Source organism: Oncorhynchus tshawytscha, linkage group LG13 (assembly GCF_018296145.1).
Source record: "Oncorhynchus tshawytscha isolate Ot180627B linkage group LG13, Otsh_v2.0, whole genome shotgun sequence".
Classification (NCBI taxonomy): Eukaryota; Metazoa; Chordata; class Actinopteri; order Salmoniformes; family Salmonidae; genus Oncorhynchus; species Oncorhynchus tshawytscha.
This window is the reverse complement of record NC_056441.1, coordinates 38,494,480-38,513,428: the sequence shown is the minus strand read 5'-3', so window position 1 is coordinate 38,513,428 and position 18,949 is coordinate 38,494,480. Positions and strand designations below refer to the sequence as shown.

Sequence of the window (18,949 nt, the reverse complement as noted above, 5' to 3'; positions counted from 1 at the left end):
ATTTCATTCGGAAGGCAGATAAAGCCTTGTTATCAAAAGCAATCACTTTTGCATGGGGAAACACGGGATTCTAATCCTTTCTATGCATTACGTCACTTTTGTTTTGAGACAACTTCGCCGTGGGCTTTGAACGGGGCACCTGGCTCATGCCCGGTGGCAGTCCGGATCCAAATCGAATGCAATCAACTTTCAGCCGATGCAAAACAGGGCTCCACAGGCGCCCGGGCGAGATTAATCAAACCTCTTTCCTCTCTTGGGCAGAGTGACTTCTAATTGGCCGAAAGTTACTTATGGGAAAGTTTCCATAAAACATATGTACCCTCAGGGGTTATCAACACAGTTTTAAAACTTAATTGCTTTTTATTAATGACCAGTGATTCAAGTGACTAAGGACCCACATTTTATAGACAGTCAAGTGTTTTATTTTTAGTTAATTTACATCTCAAAAGACCAATTTTTTTTTTTAAGTGCTTGTCTTTCGAAATCCACCAAGGCAAACCCATTAAATGTATATTTCAAACACCCATAGTTAAATCACATTGGTGTTTTACCAATTTTATGCCAACTTGAATATAAATGCCTGCCGAACTGCTTATTTGATGAATACGTCATTTAAAAATTGCTTGTTCGCAAAGCATAAGGCAGCTCCACAGGACTTAAAACCCTTTGAAATTGCTTTGGCAAGCTGCTCAATGAGAGGAGCAATAAACGGGGGAAATAAGTCACTACGGGAAATTCCGCTACATTCAGTCTGAAAACACTTTGGAACAGCTTTTTTCTCTCTCTCCACACTGCCTATTTGGAATAAGTGTTGATCTCAGTCATTATTGACCCACCCAGCCACCTCCTATAGCTATTGCCTGAGTTAAATAGGTGCAGCAGATCATTCACCCAAATTATACTGCTCCCAAAGAACAGCTTTATAGTGTGTTACAAGCAATGTGAATAAAACTACATTGAAAAAGTCTAGAGTCACAGAATAGGGTTGTTGAAAATGAAAAAGCGCTATTTGTAGCAGTTGGGAAGAGGCAATATGGGAATAATAGTCTTATCTAGGGACAATATCGCTAAACTGAGTATCAAGATGCTGTCAAGTTACACTTTGTGTGAAACTGCATGTTGAATGTGATTGTTATACTTCGATATATTCTCATACCATCTATGGATGAAATATCGCAATATCGTTATGAATGCATCCTTTACGTCCATCACAGTTATCATCGTCATGATGATCATCATATAACACAGCATGGATGATATCCCTTCTTTATTTAGTTCTCTTTGGAACATTCTCAAATTCTCCCCTCTCTGGCTGGACGTTAGGTCAGGTTGTTTGTTCAGTGTTCCTGGATAGCTAGGAGGCGTGAGGTGTTCCAACTGAGTGCCTAAACCTTCTGTACAGGCACTCATACAGACAGAGAGAGGGAGAGAGAGAATGCAGAGAGAGAGAGATATATACTGTATAAAGAGGTGAGACTAAACCATGCTGCCGCACAAATGTTTTCTTTCAAGACGTTCATCTCTCAATGGGCGCCCTACAAAATCACACAACATTCTAGACCCCTCTCATTCTACACACTGGCTTGGACCCTCCCCAGTCTCCCTTCCACACCATGCAACCAAGTGTTACATTTACACATGCCATCCCCAGCCGGTTAAAGACAACATCACATGATGATACGTAGAGCCTAAATGGAGAAAAAAAGATTGCAGAATCAATTATTCATTGAATTTACTGTATATTTCCATAGAGATGGATTATATAGTTGCCTCTCATTGATAACACATATTTACCTCAGTTCAAATGAAAATAAAATTGTATATAGTATATAGTATAAAAAAATATTCTCGATAACATGATGTTAATATGCGCCTTAGGATGGGAATTAATTGTAGTTCAAAGTATGGGGAGGGGTAATTGGACAGTACACAGAAAAAGAGAGATAGAGAGGAGGCAGAGCAGGAGGAGGAGCAGGGGAGTGATGGAGAGGAGGAGGAGGAAGAGGAGGATGAGGAGGGGAGAGATGGAGAGAGGAGGGAGTACTGTAAAATAGCCCCTGGACCCCACTTTGTCGAGATAACAAAGTGCCACTGCCGCAGCGCTGTCACCGCAGTCGTCGGACAATCGGCAGCACTTTCCCAGAATCCCACGGGGTTCCATCTCTCTTTTCTGCTTCCGTCTGTGTCCCAACGACTCAACCCTCTATCCACACATGTATGCACCAAAGTCCTGTAGGTAATTAGACGGGTCCTGCGTGCTTAGTTAACACATGATCCATATCCTGATCATGGAGATAGCGAGAGGGAAAGAGGCGGCGGGAGAAGGAGAGAAGGCGATGGAGAGCATAGCATCTTGGGCGAGACGTAGGGCCCTTTCATGGACAATCATGGCGTACTTCAAAAGCCTTCATCAAAACCTCGCCTGGGAACCAGAAACCCCCTCTCCCTCTATTCTTCTCTCTCCCTCTATTCTTCTCTCTCCCTCTTTCTCCCCTCTCTCTACAGTGACAGAAGGTAAAGAGGGAGTGAAGGACGGAGGGAAAAAGAGGAGAGAAAGAGGGAGATAAAAGAGGAGAGAGATCAGTCAGGCAACGAAAGGGGTCTTCGGAGTGGATAATGTATTTTCTTAGGAACTGTTTTCTCTTGTGGTTGCTCATGTACGCCTCTGAATCCTTTCTCATCGTCTTTTGTTATGCTCTATGGTTGGGTTACAGAAAGAACAATAGGTGTGCATGAGCTTGAGTGAAGAATTTAAATTGGATCCCTGCCAATGGTTAAGGATGGTCTGAGCCTACTGTAGCTTGTCTATGTCATATACAGTGCCTTTGGAAAGTATTCAGACCCTTTAACTTTTTCTACATTTTGTTATGTTACAGCCTTATTCTAAAATGAATATATATATTTTTTATTCACCTCATCAATCAAATTGAATTGGTGCAGACATTACCGTGAAATGCTTAATTTTACAATTTTAATTTTACAATTTTACAAAAATTTTACAATCCAACAAGGCAGTTCAAGAAATAGAGTTAAGAAAATATTTACGAAATAAACTCAAGTAAAAAATCTAATAAAAAGTAACACTATAAAATAACAATAACAATGATAATATACTGTAGGTCCTGGATGGCAGGAATCTTGGCCCCAGTGATGTACTGGGCCATACGCATTACCCTCTGTAGCGCCTTACGGTCAGATGCCGAGCAGTTGCCACACCAGGCGGTGATGCAACCAGTCAGGATGCTCTCGATGATGCAGCTGTAGAACATTTTGAGGATCTAGGGACCCATGCCAAATCTTTTCGGTCTCCTGAGCCTCTGCCTGCCCTTGACCTGTCGTTTGCCTGCCCCCTGTTTCATAAATAAACATTTGTTATTTTGAACTGTCTACATCTGGGACTCATCCTGAGGTATGACACACACATGCAGACATCTTCCCTTCACCTACTCTGGCGTCTCACAAAGACAAGGCGGTTGGAACCAAAAATCGCAAATTTGGACTAATGTCCATTGCTCGTGTCTCTTGGTCCAAGGAAGTCTCTTCTTATTATTGGTGTCTATAAGTAGTGGTTTCTTTACAGCAATTCGACCATGAAGGACTGATTAACGCAGTCTCCTTTGAACAGTTGATGTTGAAATGTGTCTGTTACTTGAACTCTGTGATGCATTTATTTGGGCTTCAATTTCTGAGGCTGGTTACTCTAATGAACTTATCCTCTGCAGCACATGTAACTCTGGGTCTTCCTTTCCTGTGGCGGTCCTTATGAGAGTGCTTGATGATTTTTGCAACTGCACTTGAAGAAACTTAAAGTAATGATGGACTGTCATTTCTCTTTGATTATTTGAGCTGTTCTTGCCATAATATGGACTTGGTATTTTACCAAATAGGGATATCTTCTGTATACCACCTCTACCATGTCACAACACAACTAATTTGTTGAAACACATTAAGAAGGAAAGAAATTCCACAAATGAACTTTTAACACTTGTTAGTTGAAATGCATTGCAGGTGACTAGCTCATGAAGCTGGTTGAGAAAATGCCAAGTGTGTGCAAAGCTGTCATCAAGGCAAATGGTGGCTACTTTGAAGAATCTCAAATATCAAATATATTTTGATTTGTTTAACCCATTCTACAGTGGTCCCTGTAGCATACGATCACACCGGTGTGATTAGAACATTTATTTAGAGCGCTTATCTAGAACGGACAGTTTCGAATGATGCAACATTCGAAACTGGCCACACTGTTTTTTTTTCAGAAACATTTTTCAAAAACACATAACAAAGTTATGTCCAAATGTGAGCAGTTTATTTTTGGATGCATTATTCAGACATTCACAGAAGTATCTATAGCATAACACAATCATCCAAACCGGAAAAATGTAGGCTACATTTTGTCCTAGCGCTAACTGAGGAAAGATTTACTTAACACAAGCGGTCATATTTAGACAACTCTCAGCTAACATAAACTACAAAATGAATTAGCTAATAGAAATGGCTATTTATTATTAATCACCTCATCAGTAATCCGACGATGGGTAGTTTCTGCTCTCTGTCATGTTTTTTTCTCTCACAGAAACCAAAGATAATAAGAGAAGACAAGATGAGTTTGGTCTGTTTATAGTATGCATGTTGAAGGGGGTGTGTCGTCTATCATTGTACACATCATTCCACCATTAATTTCCGGAAGTTCTCAAAAATTTGTGAACCCTCACTCACCTCATTTTGTTATAACATCTTTGGTCTAACAGACGATTACGTGGAACCCAGAATGCATTGTATGTCAACAAACATGGCCCCACACATAGCTAGAATTAGCTAAGCTCATCATAATCAGTACAACCGTCAAAAAACTATTTTACACACATAATATGTGCCCTTTACAATCTATGCAAGAATCGGAATGCATGATTTGTCACCGGTAACTGAAAACGTGAATAAAACAAAACAGTAAATATATAAATAATTACCACACAAAAACACTTTATGATAGTGATTTATTGATACTAGTGGCGCGTGCCGGCAGTCAATCACGTAACCTCTGACTCCCACTCTGAGCTATTCAGTGTTGTTGTTTATGTATGTAGCTAAGCTGTAGCATGAGCAATGTCTTTCAAAAGGAGATAACTCACAAATGCTGAAATTCTGGAGATTTTTATCAATTCTGACAATGAGTCTGAAAGTCAGGAATCAGATTCTGACAGTGAGGAGCTGCCCCCCAACCTTGTAGCCATTGAGAACCCTGAATCTGAGGACTCCTTGTCTACTGACGAAGTCCCAGGTACCTTTGAAAATGCTGGTGGTGATGGAGGCAGACCAATAGTGGATGAAGTACAGGAGGTCTGTGGTAGCTGGAAGGCCGCCAGCCATTTCACCCCTCCTGGCCCTGCTGTTTGCTTTGATGAGTCCCAGTCTGGAGAGCAACGACCCTTGCCATTTCCCTCTGAGGCAGAGTGCTTCAAGTTGTTTCTGACAGAGGAGCTGGTGGGAGACATAGTAGAGGAGACCAATTGCTATGCCTTGGAGCTACAAGAGAAGAGAGAGCCAGGAGTGAGGGGGAAACTCACTAAATGGGTGGCAACCACAATTATAGGCTGCATGAGTTTCTATTGGACAAATTCAGGTATGATTATACCTGTTTCGTTCCGTTTGCTTCCGTTTAAGAAACGTTTTTCAACAGAATCAGCAGAATGAATAAACCCCTGATCACACTCAAACACAGTTTACTTTCATAGCAGCCACATACAAACAGCATGATCCTTTTAATCGTAGTATAATTCATTGTCACCATATTAATTTCATAGTCAATATACAGTGCCTTGCGAAAGTATTCGGCCCCCTTGAACTTTGCAACCTTTTGCCACATTTCAGGCTTCAAATATAAAGATATAAAACTGTATTTTTTTGTGAAGAATCAACAACAAGTGGGATACAATCATGAAGTGGAACGACATTTATTGGATATTTCAAACTTTTTTAACAAATCAAAAACTGAAAAATTGGGCGTGAAAAATTATTCATCCCCCTTAAGTTAATACTTTGTAGCGCCACCTTTTGCTGCGATTACAGCTGTAAGTCGCTTGGGGTATGTCTCTATCAGTTTTCCACATCGAGAGACTGACATTTTTTCCCATTCCTCCTTGCAAAACAGCTCGAGCTCAGTGAGGTTGGATGGAGAGCATTTGTGAACAGCAGTTTTCAGTTCTTTCCACAGATTCTCGATTGGGTTCAGGTCTGGACTTTGACTTGGCCATTCTAACACCTGGATATGTTTATTTTTGAACCATTCCATTGTAGATTTTGCTTTATGTTTTGGATCATTGTCTTGTTGGAAGACAAATCTCCGTCCCAGTCTCAGGTCTTTTGCAGACTCCATCAGGTTTTCTTCCAGAATGGTCCTGTATTTGGCTCCATCCATCTTCCCATCAATTTTAACCATCTTCCCTGTCCCTGCTGAAGAAAAGCAGGCCCAAACCATGATGCTGCCACCACCATGTTTGACAGTGGGGATGGTGTGTTCAGGGTGATGAGCTGTGTTGCTTTTACGCTAAACATAACGTTTTGCATTGTTGCCAAAAAGTTAAATTTTGGTTTCATCTGACCAGAGCACCTTCTTCCACATGTTTGGTGTGTCTCCCAGGTGGCTTGTGGCAAACTTTAAACTACACTTTTTATGGATATCTTTAAGAAATGGCTTTCTTCTTGCCACTCTTCCATAAAGGCCAGATTTGTGCAATATACGACTGATTGTTGTCCTATGGACAGAGTCTCCCACCTCAGCTGTAGATCTCTGCAGTTCATCCAGAGTGATCATGGGCCTCTTGGCTGCATCTCTGATCAGTCTTCTCCTTGTATGAGCTGAAAGTTTAGAGGGACGGCCAGGTCTTGGTAGATTTGCAGTGGTCTGATACTCCTTCCATTTCAATATTATCGCTTGCACAGTGCTCCTTGGGATGTTTAAAGCTTGGGAAATCTTTTTGTATCCAAATCCGGCTTTAAACTTCTTCACAACAGTATCTCGGACCTGCCTGGTGTGTTCCTTGTTCTTCATGATGCTCTCTGCGCTTTTAACGGACCTCTGAGACTATCACAGTGCAGGTGCATTTATACGGAGACTTGATTACACACAGGTGGATTGTATTTATCATCATTAGTCATTTAGGTCAACATTGGATCATTCAGAGGTCCTCACTGAACTTCTGGAGAGAGTTTGCTGCACTGAAAGTAAAGGGGCTGAATAATTTTGCACGCCCAATTTTTCAGTTTTTGAATTGTTAAAAAAGTTTGAAAAATCCAATAAATGTCGTTCCACTTCATGATTGTGTCCCACTTGTTGTTGATTCTTCACAAAAAAAATACTGTTTTATATCTTTATGTTTGAAGCCTGAAATGTGGCAAAAGGTCGCAAAGTTCAAGGGGGCCGAATACTTTCGCAAGGCACTGTAGCTACTAGAACTAATGTGCTAGTAAACCGGCTACAATCATGCTGTACAGTTTATAGTCAGCATCGAGCAGTTTAGCAGTTACACCGGCAGGACCCGTAGCAATAAATGAATAAATCCAAAATCTTGCCTTGACTTGGAATAGTTCCAGTGTTGGATAGCCATAGCCATGTCAGTTCATATTGCAAGAGCTCTGATAGGTTGGAGGATGTCCTCCGGAAGATGCCATAATTACTGCGGGAGTCTATGGAAGGGGGTGAAAACCACTAGCCTCCTAGGTTTTGTAATGAAGTCAATATACCCAGAGGAGAACGGCAACTAGCACTCCTCCAGCTACACCATGGTGCTTTCTTACAGAGTGCTGTTGAGGCTACTGTAGACCTTCATTGCAAAACAGTGTGTTTTAATAAATTATTTTGTGACATTTGAATATATTTAGTAGTAGTTTTATCTAAAAAGTCTAACTTTTTTAACGTTTCACAAAATCACATCTGAAATTCACTGAGGATGGTCATCCCCTTCCTCAAATGTGCCATATCAAAAATAACATATCATACTAATTTGAGTGTTTCGGATGTACATTTGCAATGTTACGTCTAGTCTATGATGCCAGTCGCTGAAGTTCCCCATGACCAGAATTGAAGAACACTGCTCTATGGTACAGTGTAGTTCCAACACCGCTTCAGATACTAGAACTAGAGACCTGTAACTTTACTAAACCCTGATTACAAAATTACCAAGTTTCAAGTGTGACTTATACAACAAATTCCCATGGGCTCTAAGCTCAAATCCATGACTCTCTCTCTCACTCTCTCTCTCTCTCTCTCCTGAGCCGACGACTTAATTAGAATATAATGATTATAAACGGTCCCATCAGAAAGGCCTTAATCAAAACAAAACTTTCATTTTTCAAAATAGGCCTCCAATGATCTAGTAGTATTAAAAGGAAGCGCACTATCGTGTTTCTTGGTAGGGGGAAGATGAGAATGCTGCCGAGCGTGTTGGGCGGATGATGATTTCTAAATCCTATCAGAGGGAACCAAGGTGGCACATTGGCATTCATTATCAGTCAGTGTTTAATCAAGAGCCGGAGTGATTAAGTAGCAAATTGAGGAGCTTGTCATTTCTCGAAAATTGAGTTTGTTGTGTGTGTGTGTGAGCAAGGGTTATTATTCGTTTCCATCTCACAGCAGTTCTATGAGTAAGGTTCTAATTCTGTTATTTTTACGAGACTAAAGACTTGTTTCTTTAACACTTCTGCTTGACATTTGAACCAAATTGGATTGCCAGATTAAAAGATGCAATATGTAAGATCTGTTATAGATCTGTCATTCTCATTAAAAGTATAGTAAGTCTAAGAAGTGGTCGATCTGTTTTGCGTCTTTTACTTTCAGTTGAAAATACAATATTTCTGGTTATTGAAAGATTTATTCCCCAGTGCTTTAGATGGTTCAATGAGTAAAGGAGTTATAGCCAGGTGTGTGATACATTTACACCGCCCTCTTCTGAGCATCAGAAATATTCTAAACCCTTGTGTATCAAGCAAAATCTGTAAGCATAATATTGTCATTACCGTAGGTTAATCTGAATACGAAAGCCATTAAAGATTTCAGAGATCACCAACTGTGTTATTCACAGGGTTCTGACACTAAACGTAGTTTCAAGTAGCTAACTGTTCAAATGATGATGAAAGTCTTGCCTGGAGAAAGACAGTGCATGATATATGTGCTATAGAAATTGTTGTGCAACCTTAGATGACATCATTCACCTTATCCATAAATGTCTTGTGTCTCATTGGTACAATCAACCGGGAGGAAACAGTAGTTCACCTCCCCACAGGGAACATTTTGCGGGGGAAGACTTCCTTTTTTTCCTTCTCCTTTTCACTTCCTCGCCTGTCAAAACCTGAGTCCAATAAAGTGCCTCCAACAAATCAACAGCTCTTTCAACTAATTCCTCGCAATCCTGAGAATAAAGAAACGTGGGCAATCGAGAGAAGCGTTCAGACAGCATGGGGGACGTGGCAGCAAAAACAATAAGTACTATTATGTACTTCAATGGTAGAGGCCTCAGTTTGCTCAGTGTGCTTCAGAGAGCGGCTGTGGTGCAGTCACACACCTTCCTACCACATTTTCAGCTGACTTTGGTATTAGAACGGTGTGGTCTTTTCGGGTGAAGTATCAGTCCAGTGATGCAGTCATTTAGGTACCTTGCAACTTGGCACAGAACAGCTTCGAACTGAACTCCACAGATGCCTAGTATCCATTCATTCTATCCACCTCTTCTTGGCACAGACGTTTGGCAATGATAGGTGTTGTCCGGTAAGGTTCCTGTGGTGTTTGGTATAGACACACATCCAATCCTGTAATGTCTGACCCAGTTTGTGGCCATATAGTACTACAGTGCATTGCAGTGGCCCAGTGGAGTGTCGGTCGGCTGTGTTTGGGTCACTGAGGTGCTACGTCTCCACGCCGGCCACGGCTTAGCCTCCAGCCATGAGTCTTTATGAGGCTTGACAGCGTGTTTACTTTGGACTCCATTTCCTAGAAGTTTCTGCATGGTTTGGCGCTCACTAACAGTTGATGGCCGGCCTCTTTATTGAATTAGTTCTGTCTCAGAGCATGAGAGAGAGGGAGAGAGAGACGTAGTGGTTTTTATCCCCTAAAAACATCCACCCAAACCCCTTTCCCTAGTCTCTCTCCTATTGAAAGGGTAATGAATTTATGTTCTACACTCTGACATAGACACACACGGACCCTAACCCCAACACAAACATCAACAGAGTCAACCATTCAGGGGGCTATAAATTGTGGTCACACCCAGACACATAGGCACACAACCAGAAGTGGGGAAACTGGATGGATGTGTAGGGAATGGATCGATCAGTGTTGTTGAGCAAGAGTTGGAGAGACGTTCTCTTATTGACTCTGCTTTATCCTATTGGCTCATTGCTTTATCCTATTGAGATGCCTCTCTTTGGGATGTGTCGTACATATATCGTTCTTGGGCAAATATCACATACTTACACGTACTGACCTTGTTCTGTATAGAGAAGTGTATTCGTACAGCAAAACAACACGTGCTTTAACTAGTGATAGCATGGGTCTGTTAACCCATTGATCAAGCGAGCAAAGACACACACAAACATGCCCACGCTACCCACTAATGTGCACACACATCCACCCTTTCCTACCACGTCTTCCAAGAAAACACCAAAATATGGTGTCTTCCATTTCAACACTTTGAAGCGTCAGGGTCTTCACAACCATTGCTCAACTAAGGCCTTAATAACCCCATTCTGAATGAACAAACCTTGCTCACATGCTACAGTAGCTGTAGTGTGCTGGCGCTCTAGCCACGATTTTACTTGCTCTTAATCTCACCATCTATAAGAGATCCGGATGCCTCAGGAACACTATGGCACTACTGTATATTTAGGGTGGCAGGGTAGCCTAGTGGTTAGAGCGTTGGGCTAATAACCAAAATGTTGCAAGTTCATATCCCCGAGCTGGCAAGGTACAAATCTGTCGTTCTGCCCCTGAACAAGGCAGTTAATCCACAGTTCCTAGGCCGTCATTGAAAATAAGAATTTGTTCATAACTGACTTGCCTAGTTAAATAAAGGTAAAAAATAAATCTCTGTGACAGATATGGAAACATGAGGCAGGATAATCTCCCAGTTAGCACTTTACATCCCCATTATACTAATCTCAATCCAGAATCCATCAGATTAGTTCAGTAAAATGATAATGTTTCACCCATCACCACCGACAATCAAAGCCCAAAGCTTATTTAATGGTTATCGGGTGGTGATATACAGTATGTGCTAATAGATAAGTAATTGATGCTTTTATGATATATAGTTGATGTTAATCATTACCGAGATATAAGCATCTGTAAAATGGCGTCTTGGGAGACCAGTATACAGTATTCCTCAGTCATTGGTTGTGGCCTGAGGGAGAAGAAACCGTGAAGAGAAAAAGACACAGGGATCAATAAAGCCCACACAAGATCGATATTAGGCCACAATGTTTATTCAGTAGTGTTGTTTCAACGTATAGGTACAATACTGTCTGCTTTTGTAAGACTTAAAAAAAAAGAAAAAAAAAAGAGGTGGTGACCATTACAGTCATCTGTGCTCACAGAATGCCAGTCATTATCATCATCCTCCTGGTGTAACGTATGCATCTCCTTATGCTCTCCGAGAGAGCAAGTACATTTCCAAATGGTAGGCACTTTGAAGGTTTAAAACATTTGTGAATATGCATTTATATATATAATATATATCTTTTTGTATACTAATAAGCAATTGGACTCAATGGTCAAGTCTCTAATAAAATAAAAAGCTATAAAAATAAAAATGAAGGAAAAGAAAATGAGAGAGTAACGTGGCCATAATGGGAATAAGTTCAAGCAATGGTGAGAATACTGTGTCTTTGGGTTTTGGTTTGCAGTTTAGTACCTATCTTTTCTATGATGATAATATGAGAGAGGAAGAGATTGCAGGCAGAAGCTGGAGGGTATAGCAGAAAGGAGGAGGGAATGAGGGAGGAGGGGGTGCAGGGAGGATGGCCTCATGTGGGTGGTTGGGAGTTCAGATGACGTCCACTTCACATTTGTGTACAGCTCAAAAGACAACGTCACAACCTGTTGTACCTTTCACGCAGAGGTGACTGTTTCAATGAGAGAGGATGGCAACAACAGGTCAATCCCATGGTGTATTTCTCTGTCTTGCTCCTGGTAACCAACCTCGCGCTCTCTGAGAATCGAGGATCTCCGGGCTAAACCATCGACATAGGGGAGACAAAAACACTGGCAACACAGTGGAGTGAGAAAAAGGGGAGAGGCCGACCGCTTACATGGAGGAGATGGAGAGAATGCTGAGGATGAGAGGGAGGAGTAAAGGCAGATGGGACAGGCAGAGTAAACCAGGGGAAAACATTGCCCCAGAGCCAAATTTAACCCCAAACATCGTAAACACTCAGAGCTGAACGAGACCAGCAAAGAAGCAATGAGGTGAATGTGCAATATGAGAAGTCGTATGCAATTAAATTAAATGTTAAAAAAAACATCCACAAGACATACTGTAAAGTAAGTCTTGTGTTTTTCTTGAGCCCCTGACACATCTTAGCTTTTTAAGACCGATTACTGTGTTTTAACATGTATGCTGTATAAGAAATGGTTTTGACCAAAACAAACATTGAAAGAAAACAAACAAGACAAACAAAAAAATAAATGAAACGCTCAAGTTCAACTAGATTGATTGACATTGTAACCTGAAGGTGGAACATTTACATTGACTGTTATCAGCATTAATATGAAGATGAAAAAGCTTCATGAAAACTACAAAAGGCATATATATATATATTTTTTTACATCTGAGAAAAAAATATAAATGAATGAAATACACCTTTTAAAGATCAACGCCAGACATGCTAGGACAATATTTTTTTATAGGATTGATACAGAATAATTATATTCAATTATTTCCACTTTTAAAACATTTCTTTACAAATACATACTGCTACAGTTAAATAGTAGTCAGCGACTAAAAACAGCTCCTTTGACAGAAGACAGATGCAATAGCTTTTTCTCACCGTAACAGATTTTTTAAAAGGTTTTTATATTTTTTTGCCTTTTCTTCAAATAATACACAAAATGTTTAAATACACTGAGATATGCCATAAAATAAGCAATGGCTTTTCATTAAAAAAAGAAGAAAATGTCTTAATTACAATACTCTATGCAAAAGCTTTCCTTTATGTAATTTTTCCTCAATTAACTTTTTATTTTTTGTTGTTACAGTATATTTGAACAGGTTTTTTCTTGTTGTCATGGACTGCTATAAACTGTCACTCCGATTTGTCAATCTTCTCATGAGGGGGCGGGGCTTTATGCATAAAACTCCTTGGTTGGGGCCTTCTGATAGGCTGCCCCAGAGGGTTTCCTCTCTCCCAGGTCGTAGCTGCCCTCGTCCTTCTTCCTCATGCGGTAAACCAAGAGGAGGATGAGGAAGATGGCGAAGAGGAAGCCAATAACTCCACCCGCAATGACAGCTGTGGACAGAGAGAGGGTGAGGTCAGAGGTTAGAGGTCAAAGGCTATTCGGGAGGACATTAAAGCTTATAGCATCTAGAGAGGGAACTTTGAATGCACTGTGCCCTTTCTTACACAATCCCCCTATCAAGCTACTCAAGATTACTCCCAGGACATGCCCTTGTTTCCGGCATGCTAATTATTTACATAGGATTTCATCATTCTTCCAATTATACTTGTATAAGATTTTTTTACAGCCCTTAATCTGTTTTAGGGCTCTTGTGGCGAAACAATCTCCCCTCTGCTCCAATTATATTTCCACATGTTGAACCGGCGCCTCGGCCCCATGGGTAAAAAGATATCTGGCACGCTTACAGCCAGAAACCGTGCGGCTCCTCGGTGTGTAGCGGATAAATGTAAATTAGATTACAGACCATTTGAGTTTGTGGGAGCCATAGGGGACAGGATGAGGAAAGGTAGGAGGGTAGAGAGGACAGGAGGAGGTTAGCAAGCCAGATCTGTTTCTACACAGTGGGCCTGGGCCTCCTGAACCCAAGAGTTTTACATTACTCTAATCCACAGTATATACAGCCCTGTCAAGGCCAGGGTTTTAGTGGATGTGGCCAACATGACTATAATTGAAAACAGAAAAAAGTATTCTAGCTAGCAGACAGTTCGAAAAGTCAGGGCCTCACATGTCTGTCTACATGACCAGTAATTTGAGCAATTTTGAAATACAAGTTAAACCATGTTTTCTACGTTGCAAACTTTGGAATAAACAACAAAATCCAAACGAGCAAAGGCAGCTAACTGGTTGGATGTTTGTGGGATATATTTCCAGCATGACTGTATTGACGTCCCCTACTTGTCCTCATTCATGTCACTTTTTCACAGTAACTATCAGACGGATGTCAGAACAAAGGGGAACTGAAGTGCCAGTCCATTTGTAACACTCTACATGTTTATCGCCAACACTGAAAGGAAAACAGCATCAGAAAGTGCGATTGCCAGTCAGATCATTTTCCTAGTTTGGATTTCAGTAGAAGTGAATTAACACTAAATTTGATTTTTGATTGGGGTATGGTAGTAGGTGCCGCCAGGCGCACTGGTTTGTGTCAAGAACTGCAGCGCTGCTGGGTTTTTCACGCTCAACAGTTTCCCGTGTGTATCAAGAATGGTCCCACCACCCAAAGGACATCCAGCCAACTTGACACAACTGTGGGAACCATTGGAGTCAACATGAGCCAGCATCCCTGTGGAACGGTTTCGGCACCTTGTAGAGTCCATGCCCCGACGAATTGAGGCTGTTCTGAGGGCAAAAGGTGGTGCAACTCAATATTAGGAAGGTGTTCCTAATGTTTTTTTTTACACTCAGTGTATAACAGCAATGTTATAGCAATTATATTACAGATTATTAGGTGTTATATGGCAGAGGATATATGAAGTTGCTACATATGCTAAAGATGCAGCAAAGATCCAACCAACAAAACTCGCCAGACATCCAAACGCAGATTTTCTTGTCATCAATCTGGGCAGCAGACACACTTTAGCGACGCTCCAGACCCGCCACCTGACCTACTTCATAATCAGCGTTGTAATCAAGACATTCAGAAATAACATGGCAGTGTGATTACCTGGATGTGACAGAATGTCCCATTCAACAGCTCAACAACCCATAATCAACATTTAGATGGGTAGACACAGGTGTAAAGACTGCACACTGTTGCCTGCGACGAGTGTGGAAAATGGTGAACCCCTGTGCTGCTGTTGCCGTACATACCTGCCAGCACCTCCGTCCTCTGGAAGAGGTTTTCCGAGCGAACATCGATGGGCTCCAGGGGGGAGCTGGGGGTGCTGGTGATCTGGTTCTTGCGTACATCCTCGGTGACGGGTACTGGGGGCTGGGAGGAGAGAATGGAAGGACACGATGGTGGTATACCGTTTAAAAAAAAAAATTTTTTTACAAACATAAAAGGCCAGGAGAATGGAAGCTAGAGGTGAAGGGATATAGTTTATGTACTAACATAGATGCCTGGGTCCATATTTGGGTCTCTAGCTCCGAAACCAGGGCCAAGTAAAATCACCTGCCCTACACCTTCCGTGTTAACAGATCTGAAAAGACTGGATAGGTGAAAGCAACATGGCAGAAGCCACACTAAAACTATTGGAGGGGTTGGTGGAGTCGTCACTGTATTGCTGTCACCTCCCTAGTGTCTTCATGTGTAAATATTGAACGGTAAGGGATTAGGGGAAGGAGAAAGGGACCACAATGGAACCAGGCCAGAAAGAATCTAGGCCATCACCCAACAAGAGCGGATTCTGTAGTGTTCTAAAACGGGAGATTATGACTGTTTGATTCAGTAATCCAGCATAATGTACAACAAAACCAGAGCAACATCAGGAGCCTAGATGACTGCTTGATCCTTATCCCCAGAGGAACCTCTTGGAGGGTATTATCATCACTGCATTAGAGGGATTTGATGACATTCTATGTCAACGAGTTAAGACTTATGGCTGATGGTTTATACTCTTCATCTGTGGTGAGGTCAAAGAGCATAGATCACTGTCTAGCAAAATGCTATAATATTAGTGCGTTATTAGGGCTCTATTACCAATTACTACTTTTATGTATAGCATTCCAGCATCGGGGTCAATGCATGTTCAACTGTTATTTTGGGAGGGGAAAGGCTCCCACAGACTACCACACAATTTCCAATCTTTCAATATCTACCATACGGGGGAAAAAAGGGACTGGTCCTAGGGCAGTTTGGGCAAATGCCCAGTGGGCCGGTCCATCGTTAGCTTAGTGGGCCGGTCTAAAAGGTTGTCATGTTCCCTCACCTCAGTTCTGACTGGCTTCCAGGGCGTTTCCCCAGGCAGGTCTTCTCTGGGCGTGTCTGTCTCCACTCTGGGAGTGAAGTCTTTGGTGGAGTCCTGGGTGGGTACTGCTTTGGGCGCAATGTACAACGTGCTCACGGTCACCGTCTCCTCGATCACCTCCTCAGCAGTGCCTGCAGAGCAAGATGAGGAGATAGCACTGTTTGTACTACTTCACCAGCACTCAATTACTTTCAGTTGCTTGTCAGTCTATGTTTGAGTTTGTACCTAAGAGAAATCAGGCTTTTCATAAAGTACCTCACGTTCACATTCATAATTCAATCACAACAGACAAGACCACCTCCTGATATTCTAGAATGGGATCAGGTGAAGGTAAAGTGAGTCTGGTATGATTTTTACCCGGGCACAGTGTTCGCCACAGTTATCAAAGCTCTTTCTTACAGCCTGCTTTGCTTTGGCCATCTGCATGTTGTTAAAAGTTTTGTAAAAAGGGGCTTCAATACCTAAGTAAGACCTCAGTTCTACAGACATGCCCACTCTGGGTGAAAAGCCAGCCTGCCTGCCTGCCGACCCAGTCGAAGACTACTGTGACCAGACTCTTACCTGATCCTGACCCCGAGTTAAAGTCGTCGTCGTCCTCGGGGTAGTAACCTCCGGACCCTGTGTCGTCAATGAAAAGGTCATCCACTTCGGAGGACGACTTGGCCGCGACCGCTATCTGAAACCGGAGAACAACAGAAATCTAGACAAAGTACTGGGCATTTAGACTGTTCCCGAGGCCACTTTTCAATGCGCAAGTCCAACATAACTTTCTTATAGTCACCACTTTTGTCTTTGAAATACTTCTAGCAGTGAACACGTTTCTGGATACCACGGTCTGATTGTTTGGCAGAAAGCACCGCGTTTCAATGAAAAGTGAACACCAAGAAGGGCTTATCACTTGACTCAAAGCCATAGTTGACCCAAAGATAGTTAGTCGTTACAGCACTCCAGTATGTTCTGCCAAGTAGACCCATCGTTATGTGCTTGAACATCGTAGTCCATGTACCACAGAGGCCACTTGTGTCTCAACAAACCACACCGGACTATGGTCACTGTGTCGGAGTCAAACAACCCCTCTCTAAACATCTAGCTCCTCCCACCATCGTTGCCGGGTTAAAAGTTCATAGAAGCGCGCGCGTGCGTTTGTCTTTACAGCTTATCGGACTGGCCAATAGAAAAGCTGAAATTGAACAATGCTGTTCGTGTGACTTGCAAAGACATCAACCCACCTCAAGACTATAGAATGCTAGTAAATAAAAATGTCATCCATCCGCAATTTCCTTTACAAACAACAACTTCGTACAAACTCAGTGAAATTACTGCACAATGGGCAAAACACTGCCATCATTGTCGTGTGTGTGTGAGTGCGCACCTTCGTGCGTGTGTGCATTAAGTGGAATAGCTAGGTAGGACCCATGGCAACCTCCATTCAACCTCAGTCTGAGTCCGAGTGTGATGTCCCCTCCATACTGATGCTGCTTTAGAAAAAGGGCCACAAAAGAGGGCCAACAATAAATCATCCCTGCTTTGCTGGTGCTTGTGTGGTAGCGGTGGTGCTCGTTGGTTTGGTGCACCAATGTTTTTGTCACGTTTCAAACCTGCTCTTGTGCTGTTCAGCTTATATACCTAGAAATAAATGACCTGGGATCAGTTTTACACTCATTGCTTTTGCAGAAAAGGCAAAGAAAGAGAGTGAGGACATAACATAAGGGATGACACATTTCTCAGAAGGAAGCTGTGATAAGTAGGTTTGTGTTGTTTTGTGTGTGTGTGTTCTAACCATGTGAGGGACCATTTCCCACATCCTCATGAGGACAAAGGCTATTTTAAGGGTTAGACTTAGGGTTTTGAATGGAATTTTTGTTTCGGTCCTCACCAGGATAGAAGAACAAAACCTGTGTGTGTTCGTGTATGTGTGTGCGCGTTCGCATATGTGTGTCTGTATCTATGCATGGTTGCCTGTTTTACTTTGATTGCAATAGGTGTACAACTGACTGTATAAAACTGCAAACTGAGCCTATGGGAATGAGTGAACATAGCAACTAAATGCCTCGGGGTGTGGGGGTAAAGTGTGTGTTTTGAAGGTCTGTCTGCCTGACACTCGCGGCCGTCACAAAGGGGTAGGTCTGCGGCGGTGAGCGGTTGGTGAAAAGGCAGGGGATGATAAAACAGAACGATATCTGCCTCCCCTCCAAAAAGGAGCAATGACTTTCCAACAGAAAGGCATTCAGGCCAGAGCTGGCTGATCAAAGGCTGGATTTGATCAAAGCAACTTTATTTTAACCTCGCTGCCTATTCTGTTTCACCAACCCCCCAGTTCAGTTCACTAGCTGGGCCTACACATCAGTAATAATACAATTAACGAACCAAAGGGTGGAGCCCACAAATCAAGCCACAAAAAACAGAGCCTAATGAGATAGAGGCAATTGAGGCCACACGTGTACCCACATTATTCAACACAGCACAAATCTAAAGAAAGTGAAACTAAACAACTGTAGCGTGCATGGCACAAAGAGCAAGACAAGGGGTGAATCAAATCAGATGTTCATTCTGGAGCGGAAATGGTCCGTAAACTCCTGCCTCTTATCACTATTGA

The 18,949-nt window shown here is 42.1% G+C and overlaps 1 protein-coding gene across 1 annotated transcript in view; it reads right to left on the bottom strand.

The window, feature by feature from the left end:
- Positions 1–11,456: 11,456 nt before the first annotated feature.
- sdc2 (syndecan 2) overlaps positions 11,457–18,949 on the bottom strand; it is a 33,645-nt gene continuing 26,152 nt past the window's right edge. The window contains exons 2-5 of the mRNA XM_024441790.2: positions 16,915–17,029; positions 16,315–16,484; positions 15,254–15,374; positions 11,457–13,494 (exon numbers count right to left, since the gene is read on the bottom strand). Of these exons, the coding sequence (XP_024297558.1) occupies positions 13,331–13,494; positions 15,254–15,374; positions 16,315–16,484; positions 16,915–17,029 (570 nt within the window). The 3' untranslated portion in view covers positions 11,457–13,330. The remainder of the gene's footprint in view (positions 13,495–15,253; positions 15,375–16,314; positions 16,485–16,914; positions 17,030–18,949) is intronic.